Source organism: Oncorhynchus masou, chromosome 26 (genome assembly GCF_036934945.1).
Source record: "Oncorhynchus masou masou isolate Uvic2021 chromosome 26, UVic_Omas_1.1, whole genome shotgun sequence".
Classification (NCBI taxonomy): Eukaryota; Metazoa; Chordata; class Actinopteri; order Salmoniformes; family Salmonidae; genus Oncorhynchus; species Oncorhynchus masou.
Window position 1 is genome coordinate 10664768 of NC_088237.1, and position 22817 is coordinate 10687584.

The 22817-nt window shown below is 43.7% G+C and overlaps 3 protein-coding genes across 6 annotated transcripts in view; 1 reads left to right on the forward strand and 2 right to left on the reverse strand.

The window, feature by feature from the left end:
- Positions 1–1260: 1260 nt before the first annotated feature.
- LOC135514780 (short transmembrane mitochondrial protein 1) lies at positions 1261–3155 on the forward strand. The gene is made up of 3 exons (XM_064938375.1): positions 1261–1414; positions 1560–1613; positions 2886–3155. Exons 1-3 carry the CDS (start codon positions 1400–1402, stop codon positions 2958–2960), a joined length of 144 nt encoding a protein of 47 aa, XP_064794447.1. The 5' UTR covers positions 1261–1399; the 3' UTR covers positions 2961–3155.
- A 262-nt stretch (positions 3156–3417) lies between these two features.
- LOC135514779 (small lysine-rich protein 1) lies at positions 3418–5122 on the reverse strand. 2 transcript variants are annotated; one of them, XM_064938372.1, is made up of 3 exons: positions 5043–5122; positions 4785–4860; positions 3418–4618 (listed from the first exon to the last, which is right to left on the reverse strand). In XM_064938372.1, exons 2-3 carry the CDS (start codon positions 4785–4787, stop codon positions 4352–4354), a joined length of 270 nt encoding a protein of 89 aa, XP_064794444.1. In that variant the 5' UTR covers positions 4788–4860; positions 5043–5122; the 3' UTR covers positions 3418–4351. The 2 variants fall into 2 exon arrangements, with proteins under 2 accessions (XP_064794444.1, XP_064794445.1); XM_064938373.1 differs by having other exon boundaries at positions 5039–5089.
- A 2756-nt stretch (positions 5123–7878) lies between these two features.
- The window catches only part of strip2 (striatin interacting protein 2), a 44498-nt gene continuing 29559 nt past the window's right edge, over positions 7879–22817 (reverse strand). For 2 of the 3 annotated variants that reach the window (XM_064938370.1, XM_064938368.1), the window contains exons 6-22: positions 21853–21921; positions 20561–20667; positions 18934–19061; positions 18488–18676; positions 18093–18143; positions 17046–17278; positions 16252–16317; positions 16074–16137; positions 15516–15587; positions 15038–15112; positions 14784–14881; positions 14453–14579; positions 12742–12842; positions 12452–12518; positions 12146–12250; positions 11740–11944; positions 7879–8740 (exon numbers count right to left, since the gene is read on the reverse strand). In XM_064938370.1, the coding sequence (XP_064794442.1) occupies positions 8487–8740; positions 11740–11944; positions 12146–12250; positions 12452–12518; positions 12742–12842; positions 14453–14579; positions 14784–14881; positions 15038–15112; positions 15516–15587; positions 16074–16137; positions 16252–16317; positions 17046–17278; positions 18093–18143; positions 18488–18676; positions 18934–19061; positions 20561–20667; positions 21853–21921 (2011 nt within the window). In that variant the 3' untranslated portion in view covers positions 7879–8486. The remainder of the gene's footprint in view (positions 8741–11739; positions 11945–12145; positions 12251–12451; positions 12519–12741; positions 12843–14452; positions 14580–14783; positions 14882–15037; positions 15113–15515; positions 15588–16073; positions 16138–16251; positions 16318–17045; positions 17279–18092; positions 18144–18487; positions 18677–18933; positions 19062–20560; positions 20668–21852; positions 21922–22817) is intronic. The other variant, XM_064938369.1, reaches the window with a different exon arrangement.

Below are 22817 nucleotides of genomic sequence, written 5' to 3' on the forward strand. Positions count from 1 at the left end.
GTGGGGTTGCTTCTCAGCCAAGGGAGTGGGCTCACTCACAATTTTGCCTAAGAACATAGGCATGAATAAAGAATGGTACCAACACATCCTCCGAGAGCAACTTCTCCCAACCATCCAGGAACAGTTTGGTGACGAACAAAGACTTTTCCAGCATGATGGAGCACCTTGCCATAAGGCAAAAGTGATAACTAAGTGGCTCTGGGAACAAAAATTTGATATTTTTGGTCCATGGCCAGGACACTCCCCAGACCTTAATCCCATTGAGAACTTGTGGTTGATCCTCAAGAGACGGGTGGACAAACAAAAACCCACAAATTCTGACAAACTCCAAGCATTGATTATGCAAGAATGGGCTGCCACCAGTCAGGATGTGGCCCAGAAGTTAATTGACAGCATGCCAGGGCAGATTGCAGAGGTCTTGAAAAAGAAGGGTCAACACTGCAAATATTGACTCTTGCCTTATGGCAAGGTGCTCCATCATGCTGGAATGGTCTCAACTTCACGTAATTGTCAATAAAAACCATTGACACTTATGAAATGCTTGTAATTATACTTCAGTATTCCATAGTAACATCTGACAAAAATATCTAAAGACACGGAAGAAGCAAACTTTGCAGAAATTAATATTTGTGTCATTCTCAAAACTTTTGACCGCGACTGTAGACAAGGGAGTTTAGTCCGACGGTAGCGATTCCTGTAAAACCACCATTCTGATTAATGTGCAGTGTTGAGTCTCCAGTCCTTTAGCTCACGTAGCAGACAATACCTGCTTTATGAGGTGCTACAAACCCATGGCAGGATTAGACAAATGTGTATACAGATAAGATTTACGAGGCAGTTGATGTACTGGCCAAACAACCACTTAGTAGTGGGCATGTTTGATGTTGTAGTTTCAATGAGCAAGGCAGAGGCAAAACGCCTGATATGAACAGAAATGGCAGGAGCAGTTGAATAGAGATACTAAGGGCATGCATTTATTTCAAGTACAGAGGAAAGTCGGGGATACAGGAAATTTGTTTAAAACGTATATTGAGTAGAACGTCATAAGATATAGTCTGTCATATTTGAGATTCTTAAAGAGCAACGGAGCTGGCAGGTCGGATTTAATTTATCATTATCTGGTCCACACTCCAGTACAGTAGGTGGAGGTAATGCACCATAACTTTGGATGCCAACCTCCGATCAACCCCGCCGAAGAAGTAGCGCGTTTGATCACATGGCGCCCCGCGTTGATGACAGAAACCTTGCAGACAGGAGTCGTGGCCAATGAAAATGCTTTTTGAAGGCGACATGACATGCGCATTATACACTGTTGATGACTTCGCTAGCTGTTTCGACCGAGCTTGGAAACTGGATCGCTAAAATATATTAAACATAGTCTCCTTCGTTCGACACGACCATGCTACAGTTTCTGGTGAGTTGATATCGAAATGAAAACAATGTATTACTGTTGGGCTAATTATGTTGTATGCTAGCTATATAACCATCAGTGCTGCTGACCTAGCTAGTAAAAACAACATGTGTTCCGTCTTGATTAACACTTATTTATAATCTTGCAGGCTGGGTTTACCTTGGGAAACGTTGTTGGGATGTACCTCGCGCAAAACTACGAGGTACTAAGAGAAACAACTATCGCCGCGGACTAAACTCCACTACCAACCGAGCAGAGTAAGGCTTTGGAGTCAAACTACATCGACAAGGTCAATACTTAAAAATATATATTATGAAACATCTACCCTGTACCAATGTTTGTCCTCTGTAGTTGCATTCCTTTATTTTGTTTGCTGAAATCCATACTTTTCCAATGAATGTTAATCAAATACAACCAACGTCTTTCCTTGTTGAGAATCAATGGGCGGCATTTGCGCAGTTGCCATCTTACAGGCTGACCACACCGCTTGTTGCAAAATACATTTAGAAATCTGTTATTCAATTATTGCGCACCAACGAGCGTTGGCAAGGGCTAAAATACATAAATCAGTTATATTTCTAACGCAGATCGCGCTGCAAGTCCTGCCTCTCCCATCTCCTCATTGGTTTATAGAAGCAGGTACCCATGTGCCATCTCCTCATTGTTTATATCCATGTGGGTGACTGAAAGATGAACAGGTCAGTGGTGGTAATGCACCTAATTTATGAAAGTTCCGAATCGCAATATAAAGAGAAGAGAGATGACTGGAAATTATTCGGTTGACCGTTTTATGTGTGGATTAATTGGCAGAGTAGAGGAACTTGTGCATTTCAGGTAAAATAATAACTCAATGTTTATATCCCAGGACAAATTAGCTAGCAACAGCAAGCTAGCTAAATAGGACAAATTAGCTAGCAAGTTCAAGCTAACTAGCTAAATTGCCATAAATGTTTAATACTTTTTGACCTGTCCCCAAATTAATGTAATTGGTTCAGAGTTTGTATTTATATTTTATCCTGCGTGTCGTGATCGCGTGTGGTATGGGAGGACAAAATAAATGTAGGCACGATGGCGCACGCGAGCAGCCTGTTTGGGTTCCGTGTTAGAGCAACAACAATGAACAAACAGTCGGTTGTAGTGGGTTAACTTTGATTGAAAAAGTATGGTATTTAGAAAAAGAAAAGCATGCAACCAGGACAAACATAGGTACAAGGTAGGCATTTCATAATTCACATTTTTTTGAAGTATTGACATTGGGTCGAATCGATGTAGTCAGAGAAATTCCAACTAGCCAGGTCTCTGCTCCAAATTCCTGGACGGTGGAGTTAAGTCCGCTAGGAAACAACCCACTATATATGTCAGTCGGTGTCAATGGTTCCCCTGTGTATTTGCCTAAAAAAAAACACAATAGGCCTATGCCATTGAACTCTTTCCTTTTTGGCACTCTTCTCTGATTACTCCACTTCTGTTTAAGGTCCCCAACATTTCCAAAAAGATAGAAGCCTTCAAAAAGGATGTGGAGGCAAAGAAGAAACCTCCAGCAGAGTGAAGAAGAGATTGCTCAACAACATGGAAAGAAAGAACCGGGCAGATTTGAAGAGGTGGGGGACTATTGGAACAGCAAGATGCACACTGCAGAGGATATATACCGAATGTTAATCTCATTTAATATTTTCTATCAAAAGCAGTATGTGTACTAAGGTTACACTGGCAGAGGAATAAATTGTAAAAATGTATTCTCTAAGCAGGGTTTTCACAGTGGCTGGACTGGGCCAGTGTTCTTTTTGTTGTTTTGTATTCTTAAAGTAATTGGCTACTTGTCAAGAATGTTATAATGGTGCTATTTATGAGTGTATATGCAAAGATGACTAACTGCTGTGGGACAACATCTACGCTTCAGAAACCTTGGCCTTATCCTTGCGAGAAGCTTGGCAGGGCAGGCCTTAGCGTTCATGTCTAAACATGGCATTTTTACCACATGAGCTTGTCATTTTTGACAACTAAACAGAGTGCAGTTACTGCTTTTGAGTGATGTTATCATATAAATAGAATTGAATTGCGAGGCCTGTTCTATGGATTGTATTTCTGTGGCTGTTATGGTATTGAGACTGAGTAGCTCATGTAAATGGCATTGTTTGCAAATATAATCTAAATGCTGGTCTCTAACATTGTAGGCCTCACTCAGATGTTAATACATTTGCTGAATTTGGTTCTGTCATAAATTGAAAATAGGTGTTACATCACATAAGATAGTGTTGTCTAGCAAGGGACCGATCTCAATACTTCCTCACCGTCCAGTAAAATAGATTATTTTGTAGGGCAGTTATTCTAGCTCGCCATTTTTTATTCTTAACATCCATTATCCAGAGAAGCATTCTTTACACGCGTCACAGAAATCTTTCCTGGGAGCATCTGGGTATGGTGTGCCAGTAGGCCAGCAGAGGTCAATGTATTCCCATGTTTTCTTTCCACTGTTCTCTGTAAATAACAACCAATCCACCAGAGGTAACCAGAGTTCTATTTTGTAATTTGAGCAGACTAGATCAACTAAAATATACATTATAATTAGGGATTTATTCAATCTGTAAAGCTGACGCGTTACAGATTCTGCCATAGAAGTGTAAAGGTAATTTCTGATTTAGCCAACAAAAGCAGCGTTTAGCATGAATGCAGTCTGATGAATCTGGAATAGTGGCGTTTGCTTAGGGCTGGAATGAAGCGTAATTGTTGGAAGGGAGTTAATGCAATGGTATCAAGCGTGAAACTAGTCCATTCCAGCCATTATTATGAGCCGTCCTCCCCTCAGCAGCCTCCACTGATTGGGAACAGCGCCTTAACATTTATATCACGCTGAAAAGCTGGATTTCCACCATGCGGATTGAATAGAGCCGTACTAAACTGACAATGTTTGCTTTGGTCTTGGCAAGGTTTGTGGTAGAGTCACTTTTTGTTTTTTGGTTTCTTGCCCTTCATTCCTCCTGTTTTCTTTTTAGTTGACTTAGGCCATCCAAAGCCTCGGAACGCCAGACAGTCAACTGCATTGTGGGAAATGTAGTAAACATTCTGCATGGCTGCTGGACTGAGAATGTCCACTTCTGACTTGGTGGCTTTGGCACTGACTGATCTCTTCTTGGATGACCTCCTCCTCTCGGCCTTTTTGACAGGCCTTTTTGACCTTGATTTTCTGGATTTTGTTGATTGTGTAAGCTGCGGACAAACCATTTGATAATCACTATAGATAACATGGGAAAGTTCATGTTAAGCAGTATGTTTAGTAATGTAGGCTACTTGCTCTACACTGCACCCTAGACCAGTGATCAATGTATGCAACAACTGCATCAATGCTTCAAAAACTACATCCAATTTACTGTACCATTGTGTGGACATTCCTCTCTATTTGATCTGTGAGATCATCTGTTCATTCTCTGCAAATGTGTCACCAAAGAAACCTGGAAATATCAGGGACATCACACGAATAGGTTACTTTTCAAGTAAAGAATGCACACCCCAAAACTTACCAAGTGGCATTTTTATATTAGGTCCTTGTGAACAAGTGAAAACTTTTTTTTTTTATGTCAAATGAATATTGAAATAACCTAGAATTGTAATAGAAATAGTTATGCTTACCAACCTTTCAGTGTAAACGTCTGGCAGAGAGACGACTTCCCGCGTGTTTGTATCCCGTTGTCGTAGAGACGAGGCTTGTTCTTGGTGTTTGAATAGGCAGCGGCTTTAACAAGGTTGTCCCCCCCCCCCCCCCCTCTGTGCTGCTGGGCATGGCGTTAGTTGCTGTCTCGCATGTCCTTTGTCTCCCACAAAGAATGTCTGTTTACATCACCATGGTAATCTGCAGATTATCTCCTGGCATCATGAATATTATATTACAAAAACACCATTCCTTATTCACAATCAATAAATAGACCTATACCAAGAGGGGTAGGGGTTTGCTTACCTTTAACTTCGGGATACCAAAAACAAACACTTTCAGACAAGAAATCCTCATGTATTCTCACACTACCTGTTCTCCAGGGAAACTATGTGGAATGCACATAAGTCAGACAACACTATCCTGAATAGTGAATAAAGAGTCAAGAGTGTCTACTTCCTAAACATTATCCATAGAAAAATGTATACTAATTACAACCAATGATCTCTTTATTTAGAAAATACGGTATAATGAAGGACAGAATTATCTTACAAGTTTCAACTCTGATGTCTTTCAATGGAATAATGCTGCTGTACAGGACAGTCATTGCACATACCCCTGAACAAAATCAATATTATTATTTTTACACTGTCCTATATTTATGACCAAAAAAAAACACAAATAGCAATATCCAAACACTGTAAAACACATCTAGGAACACATCCTCCAACTGCCAGAACTCATACATACATGTACTGTAGAGTATTTCCAGTGATTGTATGTAGAAAAAGAGATATTGCATTGTTTCGAATGAGAGGTGCTCTGAGTAAGGCATTCATTTATAATCAAAAACTGGCACTCATTACTTTGGCACAAGGTTAGGGTTTCTGAAACAAAGTCAGGAGTAACTGCAACAAGTGTAAAGAAATGATCAACATTGTGTTAGGTTACTGCATGTGCCAATCAAAGTATAGACTACTTTTCAATGCTTAGATTGTGATTGGATCATGTTATTGCTATTCCACCAGTTCCACTCATACTTACATACTGTATAGGTAGTGAGGAGGAAGCCATAGTTGTTGATCTTTACAATTATTGTACATTCTGAACCTGAGAATCCTCAAGATAAGCAGTTATTTTTGAAAGCTTTTGCATTCAAGAAATCTCAGAAAGTCAAATGACTTTGTCTTCGCCTGTGTGGGACAAACTTGACATGTCTTTTGAGACATGCCCCAGAAGCAGACATGGTGCTGACTCGATAAGACATTTACCAAAACACCCTACATATACCAAATCATGAGTGAGAGTACATTTTGAATTTGTGTTCTAAAAACGGAATTTCAAACAAAAGTCACATTTCGAAATATTGTATAAAATTTCAGAATACAGTTTTAAATATGACATATTCAAACAGAAATATAAAACTGCAGCCATGCACACTTAGATTCCACAAAGAAGCACAACACAGTTACACAATCATCATTCAATACAAATATAATACAACCAAGTACATCTCGGCCGCCTACACAAATTCCCCGGAGAGAAACACTAAAGACTACACTAGATAATATGAAAAAGGATCATGTCTTATGTGCTTGTGTCATCAGAGAATGTTCCATAACCTTAAGAGAAAGTTACAGAACACTCGGAGAATACGTAATGGCCTTGACAGCCCACGGTAGTTCTGCTTTACAATGAAAGAAATTGACTAGACAACAGATCTCGTAAAAAATCAGCACCATTGTGTGACAACTACTGTGTATTCAGCGAGGGAGATTAGCCTCACAAGGACATGTGTATCCCTTCAGCTGTTGTGCTGTTATTCAAGGTTAGCTGCTGTGGGGAGGTGGATTGAGGGCTAAACCAAGACAGCCATGACACCTTTGGAAGGACAGCGAGTGAAGCCCACAGGACTCGTCGGGTTCCCAGAGGGAGTCAGGGACACTGCCCTCGACTTACCCAGAGACAGCCTTCCCACGTTGGGCTGATGAACCCCCTCAAGCCTCCCAATCCCTGGTCAAACCCTTCAGATCAGCCTCAAAAAGGTTTTCCTGTGTCCTTATCCTTTCCTTTCTCTCCATCTGGCCAAAGGCTTCACAGACCTTAATGAACACAAATTAACTACCACGTATTACTTACAGGCGGGTTCCCCAACAGCGGGTCAAATTTGGCCCGCGGGTGATTTGATTTTTTCTCATTGTTGGATATTTAAAAAAAAGTTAAACATTTTTAAACACCAGGAAATCAGCTCCATGTGATTTTAATTGTGGAAATCTATTCCCACGCATAATAGAGAGATGGGATCGCATACAAATGTAAGCAAGTTTGGAAGTTATTATCTTTGTAAAATCCTATATCTGTTTGAGGCTTTTGCAGTCAATTTTATGTATACAAATGATTTGCAATTATGTTGTTTCGGCCCCTTGACCATCCGCTCAAGAAAAAAAAACATCCCGCAGCTGGATCTAGTTGATGATCAATGACTTATAGGAATATCTGTTTGTGATTACATAAATTAAAATACTATTAACCTAGAAAGGGGAAATGTGGTTCAATTCTCCCTTAAAGCTCAGTGCAGTCAAAAATGTGATTATCCTGTGGTTTATACACATTTCCACACTACAAGGTTGGAATAATACTGTGAAAATGATGAGAATGCCCCTTTAAATGTAAGTGCTGTTTCTTCCTGTTTCTTTGGGATGGAGTTTTGGTCTGCCTAGAGACATCCACAGGCGGGGGAAATGAGTTAATAGACCGATAAAAGAGTTCAAAACCTGTCTGCCAATAACAGCTACTTTTCCCCTCCCTACTCAGACCCCTCCCAGACAGACCAAGCAAAATTCTTGCTTGAGAAATTGCTCTTTGCTACGTTTTACTATTTTTAATTGAAAACAATCAATCAATTGTTAGCCTGTTAATACACAGTACTATCTTTCCAAAAATGCCCTTTTTTCTAGAAATATATAAATCAACCACAATATCATCTGCACCTATGAGATTTACAAACTAAAACATAATGGCTGTGATCATGAATAAATACACATGCAAAACATTACAACATAAACTAAGAACAGTGTCAGTACTTAATTCTTTAAAAAAAGGACATGCCATGGTTTTAAAATGAATTATTCCACAAAGCACAGAAGCGAATCAAATTGAGTGAGAGAAAAAAAATGAACTGGTGGTTTGGACATAGTGGATGGATTGGATGTTGTGACTGACAGAATAGTGACAGTATTCCACATAGCTTGTACTGTAAGAGCCTGCTCCTGCCAAGTTGCCATGACATCGTTATCACTGTCTATACCGTTACTGTACAATTTCTGCATGGATACAGGTGACTACAAACTGATGTTCTATTTCCGCCACATATTTACATGAAGATCACAGTAGTCGTAGGCTTGTGTCCCTGGTATGTGTCCTCCCCGCTCACTGGGCCTGTTGTAGTAGACCCTCCCATTGGATAGGCTGTGAAAACACCTCTCTCTCCAGCCACATTTCATAGCTGTAGTGGAAGTCCTCCGGCAGCTCAACGCGCTGGCCCAGAACGCTTTGCAGGCAGTTGTCCACCGGGGCGAACTCGCCGTTCTGGTTCTTGTCGTAGCGACGGCTGTTGAACTTCTCGATGCTCTCCCTCAGGGCGCACTCCTCCGCCTGGAAGTCCCATGGCCGTGCGTCGATATCTGGAGGACAAAAAGAACAACAGAGTTTTATTCTCAGGTCTATTAACTTGGTGAACAGCACCACATAACTCTATCCATTGTCTCTGTCGATTTTCTGTTCGGGAAAATACGTTATACTGTTAAAGGACAATAGACCTCAATAATCAATCAATACAGAGAAAACAGTGAATTCTGGGATTTAAATGACAGCAGAGGGACATCCTGTCGGTCTGTATTGCCACCGGGGAAGGCCAACTGCACCGTCCTCAACCAAGGCTCTCCAGAGGGTGGTGCAGTCTGCATAACGCATCACCGGGGGCCAACTACCTGCCCTCCATGACACCTACAGCGCCCGATGTCACAGGAAGGCCAAAAAGATTATCAAGGACATCAACCACCCGAGCCACGGCCTGTTCACACCACTACCATCCAGAAGGCGAGGTCAGTACAGGTGCATCAAAGCTGGGACCGAGAGACTGAAAAACAGCTTCTGTCTCTAAACAGCAAAAACTAACTTAAAAGAAGCTCCTGCCTATATGTTTTATTTAACTAGGCAAATCAGTTAAGAACAAATTCTTATTTTCAATGACGACAGATTTTTACCTTGTCAGTTCAGGGATTCGATCTTGCAACCTTTCGGTTACTAGTCCAATGATCTAACCACTAGGCTACCTGCCGCCCCTTTGAGACCCAATCCCTGGCAACTTTAATAAATGGATCACGAGACACTTTATACAATGCCACATTAATAATGTTTACATATCTTACATTACTCATATCACATGTACAGTCGAAGTCAGATGTTTACATACACCTTAGCCAAATACATTTAAACTCAGTTGTTCACAATTCCTGACATTTAATCCTAGTAAAAAAAATCCCTGTTTTAGGTCAGTTAGGATCACTACTTTATTTTAAGAATGTCAAATGTCAGAAAAATAGTAGAGAGAATGATTTATTTCAGCTTTTATTTCTTTCATCACATTCCCAGTGGGCCAGAAGTTTATATACACTCAATTAGTATTTGGTAGCATTGCCTGTAAATTGTTTAACTTGGGTCAAATGTTTTGGGTATCCTTCCACAAGCTTTCCACAATAAATTGGGTGAATTTTGGCCCATTCCTCCTGACAGAGCTGTAACTGAGTCAGGTTTGTAGGCCTCCTTGCTCGCACATGCTTTTTCAGTTCTGCCCACACATTTTCTATGCAATTGAGGTCAGGGCTTTGTGATGGCCACTCCAATACCTTGACTTTGTTGTCCTTAAGCCATTTTGCCACAACTTTGTCCATTTGGAAGACCCATTTGCGACCAAGCTTTAACTTCCTGACTGATGACTTGAGATGTTGCTTCAATATATCCACATAATTTTCCTCATCATGATGCCATCTATTTTGTGAAGGGCACCAGTCCATCCTGCAGCAAAGCACCCCCACAACATGATGCTGCCACCCCCATGTTTCATGGTTGGGATGATGTTCTTTGGCTTGCAAGCCTCCCCCTTTTTCCTCCAAACATAACGATGGTCATTATGGCCAAACAGTTCTATTTTTGTTTCATCAGACCAGAGGACATTTCTCCAAAAAGTATGAACTTTGTCCCCATTGTGCAGTTGCAAACCCTAGTCTGGCTTTTTTATGGTGGTTTTGGAGCAGTGACTTCTTCGTTGCTGAGCAGCCATTCAGGTTATGTCGATATGGGACTTGTTTAACTGTGGATATAGATACTTTTGTACCCATTTCCTCCAGCATCTTCACAAGGTCCTTTGCTGTTGTTCTGGGATTGATTTGCACTTTTCGCACCAAAGTACGTTCATCAATAGGAGACAGAACGCGTCTTCTTCCTGAGCGGTATGACGGCTGTGTGGTCCCATGGTGTTTATACTTACATTTACATTTAAGTCATTTAGCAGACGCTCTTATCCAGAGCGACTTACAAATTGGACTTGCGTACTATTGTTTGTACCGATGAACGCGGTACCTTCAGGTGTTTGGAAATTGCTCCCAATTTATTTTCTGAGGTCTTGGCTGATTTATTTTGATTTTCCCATGATGTCAAGCGAAGAGGCACTGAGTTTGAAAGTAGGCCTTAAAATACATCCACAGGTACACCTCCAATTGACTCAAATTATGTCAATTAGCCTATCAGAAGCTTCTAAAGCCATGACATAATTGTTTTGAATTTTCCAAGCTGTTTAAAGGCACAGTCAACTTAGTGTATGTACACTTCAGACCCACTGGAATTGTGATACAGTGAATTATATGTGAAATAATCTGTCTGTAAACAATTGTTGGAAAAATTACTTGTGTCATACAGATGCCCTAGATGTCCCTAACTGACTTGCCAAAACTATAGTTTGTTAACAAGAAATGTGTGGAGTGGTTGAAAAACAAGTTTTAATGACTCCAACCGTAAATACTGTATTTTATACCAACTATTGCACCTTGCCTGTGCCGCTCGGCCATCGCTCATCCATATACTTACATGTACATATTCTCATTCACCCCTTTAGATTTGTGTGTATTAGGCAGTTGTTGGGGAATTGTTAGATTACTTGTTAGATATTACTGCACTGTCGGAACTAAAAGCACAAGCATTTTGCTACACTAGCATTAACATCTGCTAACCAGGTGTACGTGACCAATAACATTTGATTCGAAGAACCAATGGAGCTCTTTCCCTCTGTCCATTCTAGTCCATTGAGAATAGAACCTGAGACATGTGATGACAGACAGTCGTCTCTTTTTCTCTGAGGGCCTCTCACCCCTAGCTGGTCCCTGGTTTGGTTGCTATGGCAACACCTCCTTAGTTTACCGGCCTTCATCTTACAGCAGTTGGCTGATTGGACTTTCCGTTACGGAGATCAATAATCAAAGGCACATAGTATGTACCAACCACATTTCATTTCACATTCATCATCAAATTCTGATCTGTTGCATAGCTTTCACATCTCCTACAGACCAGTGAATTAAGAGTTGACTTCATGTATGTGTTCAAATAGTTTATTTCCTCTGCATCTTACCGTTGCCATAGGCCCAGTCATCATTGAGCCTGTGTCGTACTTTCTGGTAGATTGCTGACATGGTCTTCATGTTGCTCTTCCTCCACTGGCGGCCCAGGTACTTGGTCTGGATCTTGAGCAGCTTGAGGACATACAGTTGCATCATGGCCTGTTTGACCTTCAGCGCCCTCTTCAGGATGGGAGCAGACTTGAACACCACCAGCATCTGAGAGAGGAGGTGGAAGAGAAGGACACAGTGGATCTCAAAAATGTCCCGTCACAAATCTTTGAATTCTAAACTGTCCTCTAGCCTGTACACCCTGTACAGGCACTCTTGTAGATCTGAAAGGATCTGATAGGTTCTACAAGTGGGTACTGAATAAGGGACATATGATCATAAAGAGACGCAGGACCAGGTCTCTCTCACCATGGTCCTGGAGTGTTTCCACTTAGTCAGCTTGTTGAGGATCCTCAGCAGGTTGATGCAGGAGAAGAGATTACGCCAGCAGAACTGATTACTGTCTCCAGCTTCCTACAAATCACAGGCAACAACAGGGTTTGGAGAATTGAAAACGCCCACAAAGAATACATATATAACGGCCTAGTATTTAGGATGTGTAGCCGGACACGGCCAGTGTCTAATCACAGCCAACAGATAAACCAAACCCATAGCCAGGTCTTTTAACATTCGAACAGTCTAATGTAAACACATGGGTTTGCGATCTGAACTCACCAAGCTCTCAGCCGTGAGCTCAGGCATCTCGTGGACCACACAGTGAGGGAAGTCCAGCACACATATACTACAATGAGAGCACAAACGAGAGTATTACTACAGCCCATCTTTGTGTCAACATTGGTGTTACACCTGTCATTGAGGTGAGAGAGACACATTTGCCAACCACACCTGAACCCCCCCCCCCATGCCTTTATGTGGGTGGAGCCATGCCTTTATGTGGGTGGAGATGGACCTCTGGCACTGTGGCAGAATCTAAGTGGTAGTCGGTTGTAGTCAGTGAGTCCTACCTGTTCTTGGCACTGATGTAAGACATGATGTTCTGGTTGAAGAACTTGAGGATGAGTGGGATGCAGTTAGCAAACACCAGGTGTTGAGAGACAATCTCAAACTGGAGAGAGAGAGAGAGAGAGAGAGAGAGAGAGAGGAGAGAGAGAGACAGGAAGTACAAGGTCACTGCAAAGTCACTGACTGTCTTTAGTGCACAGGAACCATGGAGGACCAGATAAAGCACTAAGGCCCGCTAGCCCTTTAACTCCTAATAATAAAAATTCATATCCATTAAATAATTAAAGATTAATCCTCCAACCCCCAGTCTTTTTATATTTCATGAGCAGCCTGCAGAGTTCATGAATAGACTGATTTCTCCTCTTTTATACATTCTATGCAATCGTTTACGATCATCAAAAGACCGTTCAAGACCACTTTTTGTGAGCACAGCTACTATTACTGCCGTGTGCCTATGAATTCAAAGCAGGAACAATGATGAGCATTCTGTCATCCGACTTTTGGGGTGTAAAAGACACTGAAATGACAACCCCTTTACACTCTCACGATGGGAATGACGGGGGTTCTAATCAGAGGATTTAGCCAATCTGCTCTCCCTGGAAGTACTCAGCTCTGCGCCACGGCCGTCTAAGAGCCAGCAGGATAGGAGCCATAGGCAGACTCATTTAACCCTTTCACTGAGCTGGGTTCTGCAGTTGCAATAATGCATCTTTATAACAAGCTTCATTTGGCAGTTGGTCGTGGGAAATAAGAGTGAAGGTAATCATTTTGGGCAGTAGATGGCGCTACTATAATTTTACATCCAGCTTTGTTCATCTTTCATCCTATTAAATGGGGAACTAGCTCCTTTTTCATGTAGGATTTGACAGAACAGTCCTGACCTGCTGCCAGGTATAAGCACACTGTTGTCAAAGGAGCAGATGCTCCATTTCTCTCTGAAGACGATTCACTACCTATCAATAGTGGTTGCGTGCCAAAAAGTCAACCTTGAACCAATCCCTTTTTAAAAAGGTACATGGTTTTGTGTGCTGAAGAGAGACACACTCTCTCGTCTCAGGCAGAAGCAGCAGTAGGACGACGATACATGAAGCTAATCGGCCCAAAATAGGAATTATAATCCTCCTTTACAAGAGCAGATTTTGGAAGGAGCTCAGCTTTGCATTTTGGAAAATGGATGGTGCGGCTATGTACCCATTTCTTGTCTGATGGTACTTTTCCAACCCTCCTCCTCCTCCTGCCTCCCTCTATCCTGCCTCCCTCTATCCTGCCTCCCTCTCTGTGTGCAGGAAGATGTATGAACCTTTGACTGTGTGCCTATCATTCCAGTGCAGGATCTGTGTTGTCGGCTGCCAGGAGCCAACTGGGGATGTGAGAGGAGATGAAGACAGAAAGCGAGAGAAATGTGGAAGGCAGGGAGATGAGAGAGAATGGAGGCTGACTTAGTGTGTGAGGGTGGGAAAGGTGTGTGTGTGTGGGGGGGGGGGGGGGGTTAAAATGTTCGCCAGCTGTGGTGTAAAAAAACAAAAAACGCTTCCTATATTTTCAATGCATTTTTCTGCAAAAGTGGTTAAACTGCGTTTACCCTCCATTACCCCACTGGAAGAGATGAGAGCAAGAGAGCAGCGGCAGACCTGAGGGGGTGGGGGAGAGAAAGGGATGGAGAGCGAGAGATAGTGGCTGACCTGGGGGGTGAGGAGTGGTAGGTGGGCTTACTTGGTAGATGTGATTGAGTTTCAGGTGCTTGAGGAGCAGCAGCAGAAGTGCAGAGATGGCCTTGACAATGATCTCCTTGTGTCTGTTCACGTCAATACCCAGCTTCATGCTCTGGAGGACCGTGATTCTGCCATCACACACACACACACACACACACCTTTTATGTGATTCATAGCAACAACTTCCCTTGACATGACAAATCTATAGTCATTGACTTTATCTATGAACAAACTATATTACATGTCCTCCTTATCGCCGTCACTCAACTTAAGCATGAACGGCAAAAATGGCCGTGAGGGAACAAGGAGAGGCACAAGGCTATGACACTCACGGCATCTCCTCTGGCAGCACATCAGCCAGTATATTGATGGAGTCAGTCTTGGCCTTGGAGGTAGGTGCAGCAGCCAGCAGCAGCTTCAGAAGGGCAATCTGATCAATACAACGTGGCTTTTTAGCTTTGAACATCTCAGCTCGGAAACATGACAGCAAATACTTAGTAACAATCTATGATTTTTGAGACGCAAAGTAAGATGATGCCATGTGAAGTGTCTTGGTCGAGCAGAATATAACAGGAGATGTCCTCACCACATACTGAGACAGGTTAGGAAGCATTCCCAGATACAGGATCTCTGTTGGGGTCTCATCCACATCCTCTTCTCCCTGACACAACACCACACGATGTGAGTTACACACCATCTACAGTCATCTTGTTTCCATTCACAGAGCCCTGTTCCAACACTTAGAAAATGAAAGATCATATTTCTATTTGACCAGGTAGTCTCATTGAGATTAAGAATCTTTTTAAGAAGAGAGATAGAATTCAAAATGTTATTACAAAGACACATTTACAACATAAAACACAAAAAGCCCTACAGTTTTAAAATGTAAAAATGTAGACATTGAGCAGACATTATGCTTTTGGGAGGTGTGGTGCAACTAGGGGTCAAAACATTGACAGCCCCCCCCACTTCATTTTCCAGTATAGTTTTATCCTAGCATTAAACTCATTCAAATAGAGTTCCCATCATTTCATATGAAGTAAACAGTGAGAAGCGTCACTGACCAGGGTCATGGGGCACTGTTGAAGCTCCTCTTCCCTCTTGATCTGCATCTCAGCTATAGAGACATATTTGTGCTGGAGGGAAAAGAGAGCATGGTGTTGGATAGGGTGAGTTAGCCACAATACACAACACAATATAAAGCACTAGGAGAGCCAGCGCAAAGCACTTCATAACCACAATCGATTCTATTCCACTTCAGACCTTTTCAATGAGACATCACCATGGCGATATACCATAGTATTCCGACATTATCTCGTCAGGCAGCGCCCGGTGTGCAAACAGAAGCGGCTTTGAACGGGCGTTCATTAGTATTCACAGGTTGTCACACAGAAGGACATTCCTCAGTGTGACGGTGTTTCACAGTCAGTTCAAAACACACAATTAGATCTCCAAGTGGGATGTCAACGTCCAGGGATATTGACCAGCTGGTTAAATAAACGGTCAATGGCTCGTCACCGGTGTTACACTCGATCCTGGTGGAGCGAGAGCGACGGAGGGATTGAGAGGAGAGGGAGAAAGGACAGAAGAGGAAGGACAAGAGAGATTTATCTCCCCCTTACCTGTTTGAGGGTCTTGACACTCTCGTGTATGGGCCTAGGAAGACCGACCAGTGTCTCTGTGTCACTAGAAGAAAAAAAACATAACAGTCACTGGCACTGCAATAACTCGGACCACACATGGCAGTGTACTACGTGGAGCGAGCCTTTCAGACAAAAACACAATCAAAGCGACACTCACTTTCCCAGAGTGAAGCCGATGAACTTGTTCCTGCTGGTCTCCAGGAAGTGCTCGATGTCTTTCTCTCTGTGGAGACAGACCGATAGATTCGATTGAGTCCTGCTGCCCCTCACTAACCCCCCCAGTCTGAGATTCACCTTCTCACTGATCCCACTACGAGACCTACTGTGTTTCCTAGTCTGGTTTCCCGGGCTTGTCGAGATACTATCTAAACAGACCGATCAAAGACGTTCGGCTGCTAACCAGATGATGCATCTTCCTCTCCCACAGACATCCACTTTAGGGTGCCGTGTTGGCTGCTTAAAGCCTCATCAGTCACACTCGATGCTGCCTCTGTACACTGTGTGATATTGGGATCTGGAACTCCACCTCATGTGCTAAATTATTATTCATGTCGCCAAGCCCACCCACGTACACACACACACACAGAGATAGGCCACTGTCACTAATGTGTAGACAGAGGCCATCTTGCGAGGGGGAGCTGGCTGTTACTGTATGACTGACTGAGGTGGGTTACTTTGAGTCCTCCTAAACAGAGGGGGCACTATCAGCAGCACGAGTGTGTAGAATAACAAAACGAGAAGCCAGTGTACATTTGATTTTGTATGCTATCACTTGAGTTTGCAGATCTGAGGTAAGCAATAAGGTGATCGATCCGCCCTGCCCTCTGATGGTTTTTGGGGAGTTCTGCTATATTACACCTATCCAATCCCTTCAGATCTGCAAACACAGAAGGGTTAAGAGTTATGGAGAGGGGCGAGAGGTTTGTTTGGAACTGGGCCTTCCAGCCTTACCTGACTTTGGGGGCCCAGGGCAGACCCTTGGGGAGGGACGCTCTCTCAGTGGGGGGTCTGAGCGGGGGAGGTGGGGGTGGCGGCTGGATGATGACATCACGGTCCAGGGGGTCCACCTCGCCCTCGATGCCACTGTCGGCTTCCTCGCCATCCTCCTCCTCGTCGCGTGCGTCGTCGTTCTTAAAGGGGTCTCGCTCGTTGTACGTGTCTAGGCTGTCCTGCTTTACCAGGGGCTGGAAACCAGAACAACCAGCAGGGGGCATGAAAGAGGCCGCCCCCTCACACACACACAGGGTTTCTGGCTTCCCACTTCAACCCCAAGCAATACTCAAGACTTACCTACCATAAGGCTGCACTCCAAAACAAAAAAAGTTACAGAAACTCCCAGTAAAAAACCTGAGGAACCTTTGGGCCCAACTCCATATTCAAGCGTTAAACATTCCACTTACAACCATAATGAGTCATACAAGCACAAACCCCAATAATCTCAAACCACTTCCATAGTTTTAATGAATGACTGCGGCATCATCAATGCAACAAGCATCAGGCAAAGGGGGTTGCATTTAATAGCAGCGGAGCGCCGGGGCAATGCAACGTATGGCGGTGTGGTGGTAGTAAGTAGTCGTCAGGTAGACGGTGTGCTGGCGAGGAGAGCAACAGAGGTAACGGAAGCAGTGTGACCAGCATAGACCTACGTGACTCATACCCCATGGAGAACAAGCCATTCAGCTGCGCGGTGGGAAACAAGCTGCAGTGAGCTGTTGTTCTACAGCGATACGCTGGCGGCCTAACAACCCGGTGGAGATGGAGACGAGAGGAAAGCTCCCGCCATGTCCGCAGGGACCTCGACCACAGCCAGCCCCGCCTCTGTACCCACCCATACAGTGCAGAGCGCAGTGAAGGAGGGGAAAAGGGGAAGGAGGAAGAGGAGGAGGACAAGGAATAAAAGGAAGAGGAGAAAGAAGAGGACAAGAAAGAGGTGGAGGAATAGAAGGTGCAAGAACCAGCCCGAGGCAGAGAAAATGCAGAGGGAAAGTGGGTAAAGACCTGCTTCTTGGGAAAGGGACTGTCTCCTTCCAAGCTATCAACAAAGGCACTCTGCAGGGACACAAGGAAGAGGAGGGCGGTTGAGAGCCTGGTGAAGTCAGAGCCCCAGTCTAAAAACAGCACAGTTGGGATTAGAGGAAGAAGTTAAAAGAACAAACGTGTCAGGGGGAATGCAGTACACAGAGGATGTGCACATAGATCCTAGTCACATTCTCTACTGCTACAGTCAGGCTGAGCAATCCATGCTTGTTAGAGGGCGTGGCGCGTGAGGCTGAACACATCAGGTGTGTATTCAGTCAAGTGAGTCTAGCGCACAGGTGTGTGTGTGTGTGTGTGTGTGTGTGTGTGTGTGTGTGTACAGTATGTGCATGATATAATGTCTGTATAATACGCACCCTGCGGCTGCGGCGTCCTCTCTTGGCCTGCTGTTGCTGTTCGATGAGCTCCATTGCCGAGGCTGGAGGAGAGGCTGCTCTCATGCTCCGAATTACCTTGATGCTGTCCTCAGGCAGGGGGGGCAGGCTCAGCCTCTCTCTCCCTCGAACCTTCATCTCCTGGAGCTCCTCGAAGCCCCCCATGGTGAACTGTGACACGCAGAGAGACAGACGGACGCAGAAAGCCACAGAGATGTCCATGAACACACGGACAGAGCTCTGTGCAGCTATTGGCAAACGAACCCATCGATTCCATTGCGGGAGCCAGTCAAGCCTGACACTCCGGTCCCAACGTCATTCTAGCAAGTGTTTTGAATTTACACTAGTGGTGGATGAAATACCTCCGTTACGGAGCGGCTAGCCTACTAAACGGACAGGTAATGGTGTCGGTGCTGTAGCTTACTGACCAGGATGGTCTTCCAGAGCAGGAGCAGGACCTTCTTCATGGGAAAGTGGGGGGCGTTCATACTGCAGAACTTGGTCACCATGGTGAAGAGCAACAGGGAAAATGGCTCTCCGTTGTATAGAGGAGAACCTGAGGTTAGAGGAGAGGGTCAACAGCCAGCACACACATACAGTGTACACACTAAAACATTTCCTGTATAATTTACAGTAACTTACTGGCAGCAATTGGCCAGTAAGTTACTGTACTTTCTTTTACAGTACAGCTACTGTAATCCATTTACGGTAGCAAAACTGTTACTGTAATCTAATGTACACTACCAAGTCAGTTACTGTAATCTAAATTACCGTACCAATAACAACTATGGTATAAATCTGTAATCACCCATTGTTCTTTGCAAGTTTTCATTTTTACATTTGGGTCATTTAGCAGGCACTCTTGTCATTAGCAACTTACGGTCTGTGCATTCAACCAAAGTTGAGAAGGAAAAAAACCACACATATCAAAGTCATAGCATGTAAAACGTTTCTGAAACCATTACTGAAAATATTGTTGTAGTTAAGGATACACGGGTCTTCAAAATAATAGTTATTACAGCAAGATATCTTTATCTCTCTGACTATCTCTGGATAGTGCCAAACCATTACTGAGATATTCACGGTGGCTTGACGTCTCCTTCCTGTAAATGACTATAATGTCAAAGAAATGAAACACAGTCCAGTAAAGGTGCCTAATAAGCTGTAAGAAAGTAATTATTGCAGTATTTTACTGTAACTACAAGGGATTGGAGCGAGAAGGTTGGCTGCTAGGTATTTGAATATTACATCATATTTATGAATATTTGGTGTTTTATATCACTTGCCCTTCTAGAGGCCTAAACAAAGGCTTCCAAACTGGCTGTTATTAAAGGGCGAAACCGATTGAATGGACATCGTTAAATATTCAACCATTACAGGTGTAAGACTCGCTGACACTCTGAGCTAGTCTGGCAGAGGCCAGCTCTCGAGCTGTGTCGTCACGTGGGTCACGTCCGCCAGGCTAACTCTGATCTGTTCCCTATATACATTTCATTGTTAGGGAACTACTATCACATATCAGTTAAATTCGTACAGCATTCTCACTAATATAGCCTCTTAAAAGACAACAATACCATGCACCCACTACTGCTCAAAAGGTTTTTGGCACTCCAAAAATGCAGTTTGGTACTGTATTCTGAATTACAGTCAATTACTGCCAGCAATTGGCCAGTAAGGTCCTGAAAATCTACAGTAAAAGGTTTGTAGAATTCCTAAAATACAGTATATTACTGTATTCTGGGTGGGTACAACATTCTCACTCACGGGTGCAACAAATACAGCCTCTTACAAGGCACACATTAACATACAGCATGTTAATGAGCAAGACTCTTTCCCAGCTCACAACATTAACCCACAATGCACCATCATTAATCCTGAAAAACACATTTAAAAGGTATTTTACTGGGCATTTCACGGTGTTTTGCTGTTGAAATTAAAGTCTTGGTGTGCTGTAAAAACACATGTATGTCATTTTACTGCCTTCTACAGTGTTTTACTGTTGAAATTACAGAAACGTCTTACAGTGCGCACACACACACACACACACACACAAACCCAGTTCAGTCTTGAAGGCCTCTCTGGCAGTTCTCCACTCTGGCCTGTCGTCCTCTGTCTGCAGACGGATGGTCTCCACCATCAGGTACATGATGCTTAGCAAGACCCTAGTGGAACACAAGAGGTCAGAGGTCAGAGTGAACAGGTGTGTGCATGCATGCATCAAGACAAATAGTCTGTAAGCTACTGAGGTGGAACAGCTCTCCACTCCAAAAACATAACTGTGTGTGCTTGTGCATACATTATGTCTGCCTATGTGTAGTTTGTACATGTGTGAATCTGTAAATGTGTGTGTGTGTGTGTGTGCACACTTAATGCTCTTGTACACGTTTCCACATGCACTTGCCTAGATAATGCATCAGCCTAAATGCGTCACCCTACAGTAATTATACAATGTTAGCGAGGCAGTGTCCTGTGCATTAACGCCTTGATTCAGATGGAAAACAAGCCCTAATGGCCTCCATTTTCTACAAGCTATTAGGACGTGTTATTTGGTTTCCCACCTTATTGTCCCTATAATTTGTAAGCAAACAGCTGGAGGCAGGGCTTTCTCCTATAGAGCTCCATTTTTATGGAATGGTCTGCCTACCCATGTGAGAGACGCAGACTTGGTCTCAACCTTTAAGTCATTACTGAAGATGCATCTCTTCAGTAGGTCCTATGATTGAGTGTCGTCTGGCCCAGGGATGCAAAGGTGAACGGCAAGGCACTGGAGCGACGAACCTCCCTTGCCGTCTCTGCCTGGCCGGCTCCCCTCTCTCCACTGGGATTGTCTGCCTCTGACCCTATTAGGGGGGCTGAGTCACTGGCTTACTAGGGCTCTTCCAAGCCGTCCCTAGGAGGGGTTTGTCACTCGAGTAGGTTGAGTCACAGATGTGATCTTTCTATCCGGTTTTGTGCCCCCTTGGGCTCTTGCTGTGGAGGAGATCTTCGTGGGCTATACTCAGCCTTGCCTAAGAGTAGTAAGTTGGTGGTCTGTTGATATCCCTCTAGTGGTGTTTACTCCTGAACTACTGACCTGTTGCATCCTCGACAACCACTGATTATTATTTGACCCTGCTGCCCATCCTTGAACATTTGAACATCTTGAAGAACAATCTGACCTTAAATGGCCAGCTACTCTTATAGTTTCCACCCGGAACAGCCAGAAGAGGGCTGGCTAGGTTCCTTCCTTACTAGGGAGCTTTTTCTAGCCATAATGATTCTACATATGCATTGCTTGCTGTTTGGGATTTTGGGCTTGGCTGATTGGGCGACTGCTGTAAAAATCAGTGAGGTGGAAGGATGGTCACCTGAGTTCTGTGCTGTCCGCCAGAGAGATGGCAGGTTTCCTCACTGCACTGCTGCAGGCTTGGTTGTTACTGCAGAGTGAAACACAGAAGCAGTTCAGCATGTATACAGTACAAATCATACCACACCACAGCTAAACACAACAGACGAGAGATATCGCTCATGTCTAGGCTCTGGTCAGGTCATGGGGTCAGGAAGTTCTCATTTCCTAAAATTAAAGCGACAAAGACTAGAATGGCAATGGAATGTATAGAGGCCGTTTTATAAGCTGACACCCCCCCCCCCCTCCAAAAAAATGTTTCCCCAATAATTTCCTATAACCGAAAAGAGCTTCTGAACATCAGAACAGCAATCAGTAACCTTGATTTGGAAGAATATTCCTACATCAACGAATCGGCGGCTCATGACATACTGCTCACCCCGGACCAGGCCCTATCCCCTCAACACTCATAAGAGAAAGAGTCGGCGATATAGAGGCCGATGTGCGGGCACCCTGATGAAACTACGGCTACGAGTAAATTAACCACCTCTACCCTCTGTTCTATTGGTGAATGTACAATCACGGGAGAACAAACTGGATGAGCTCCGCCTGAGACTATCCCATCGACGGGGACTGAAGAATTGTAATATCCTATGTTTCTCGGAAACTTGGCTGAAGAAGGACATTGATGACATAAATCTAGCTGGCTTTTCCATGCATCAGCAGGACAGAACGGCAGTATCAGGTAAGCTCAAGTGGGTGGCGGGTGGCGCTTTCTTAACAACAGCTAGTGCGCAATCTCTAATATTAAAAGGAAACTGTAGACCACACTATTTACCAAGTTTTCATCTATATTTTTCGTAGATGTCTATTTACCAGCACAAACCAATGCTGGCACTAAAACCACACTCAACGAGCTGTATAGATCCATTATCCAACAAGGAAATGCGCATCCAGAGGCAGGGCTCCTAGTGGCCGGTGATCTTA

Excerpts from the sequence above, each read along its gene's own strand:
- LOC135514780 (XM_064938375.1), top strand. Across the intron at positions 1,614-2,885 it reads ACCTCGCGCAAAACTACGAG|GTCCCCAACATTTCCAAAAA; the intron begins GTACTAAGAGAA and ends CTTCTGTTTAAG.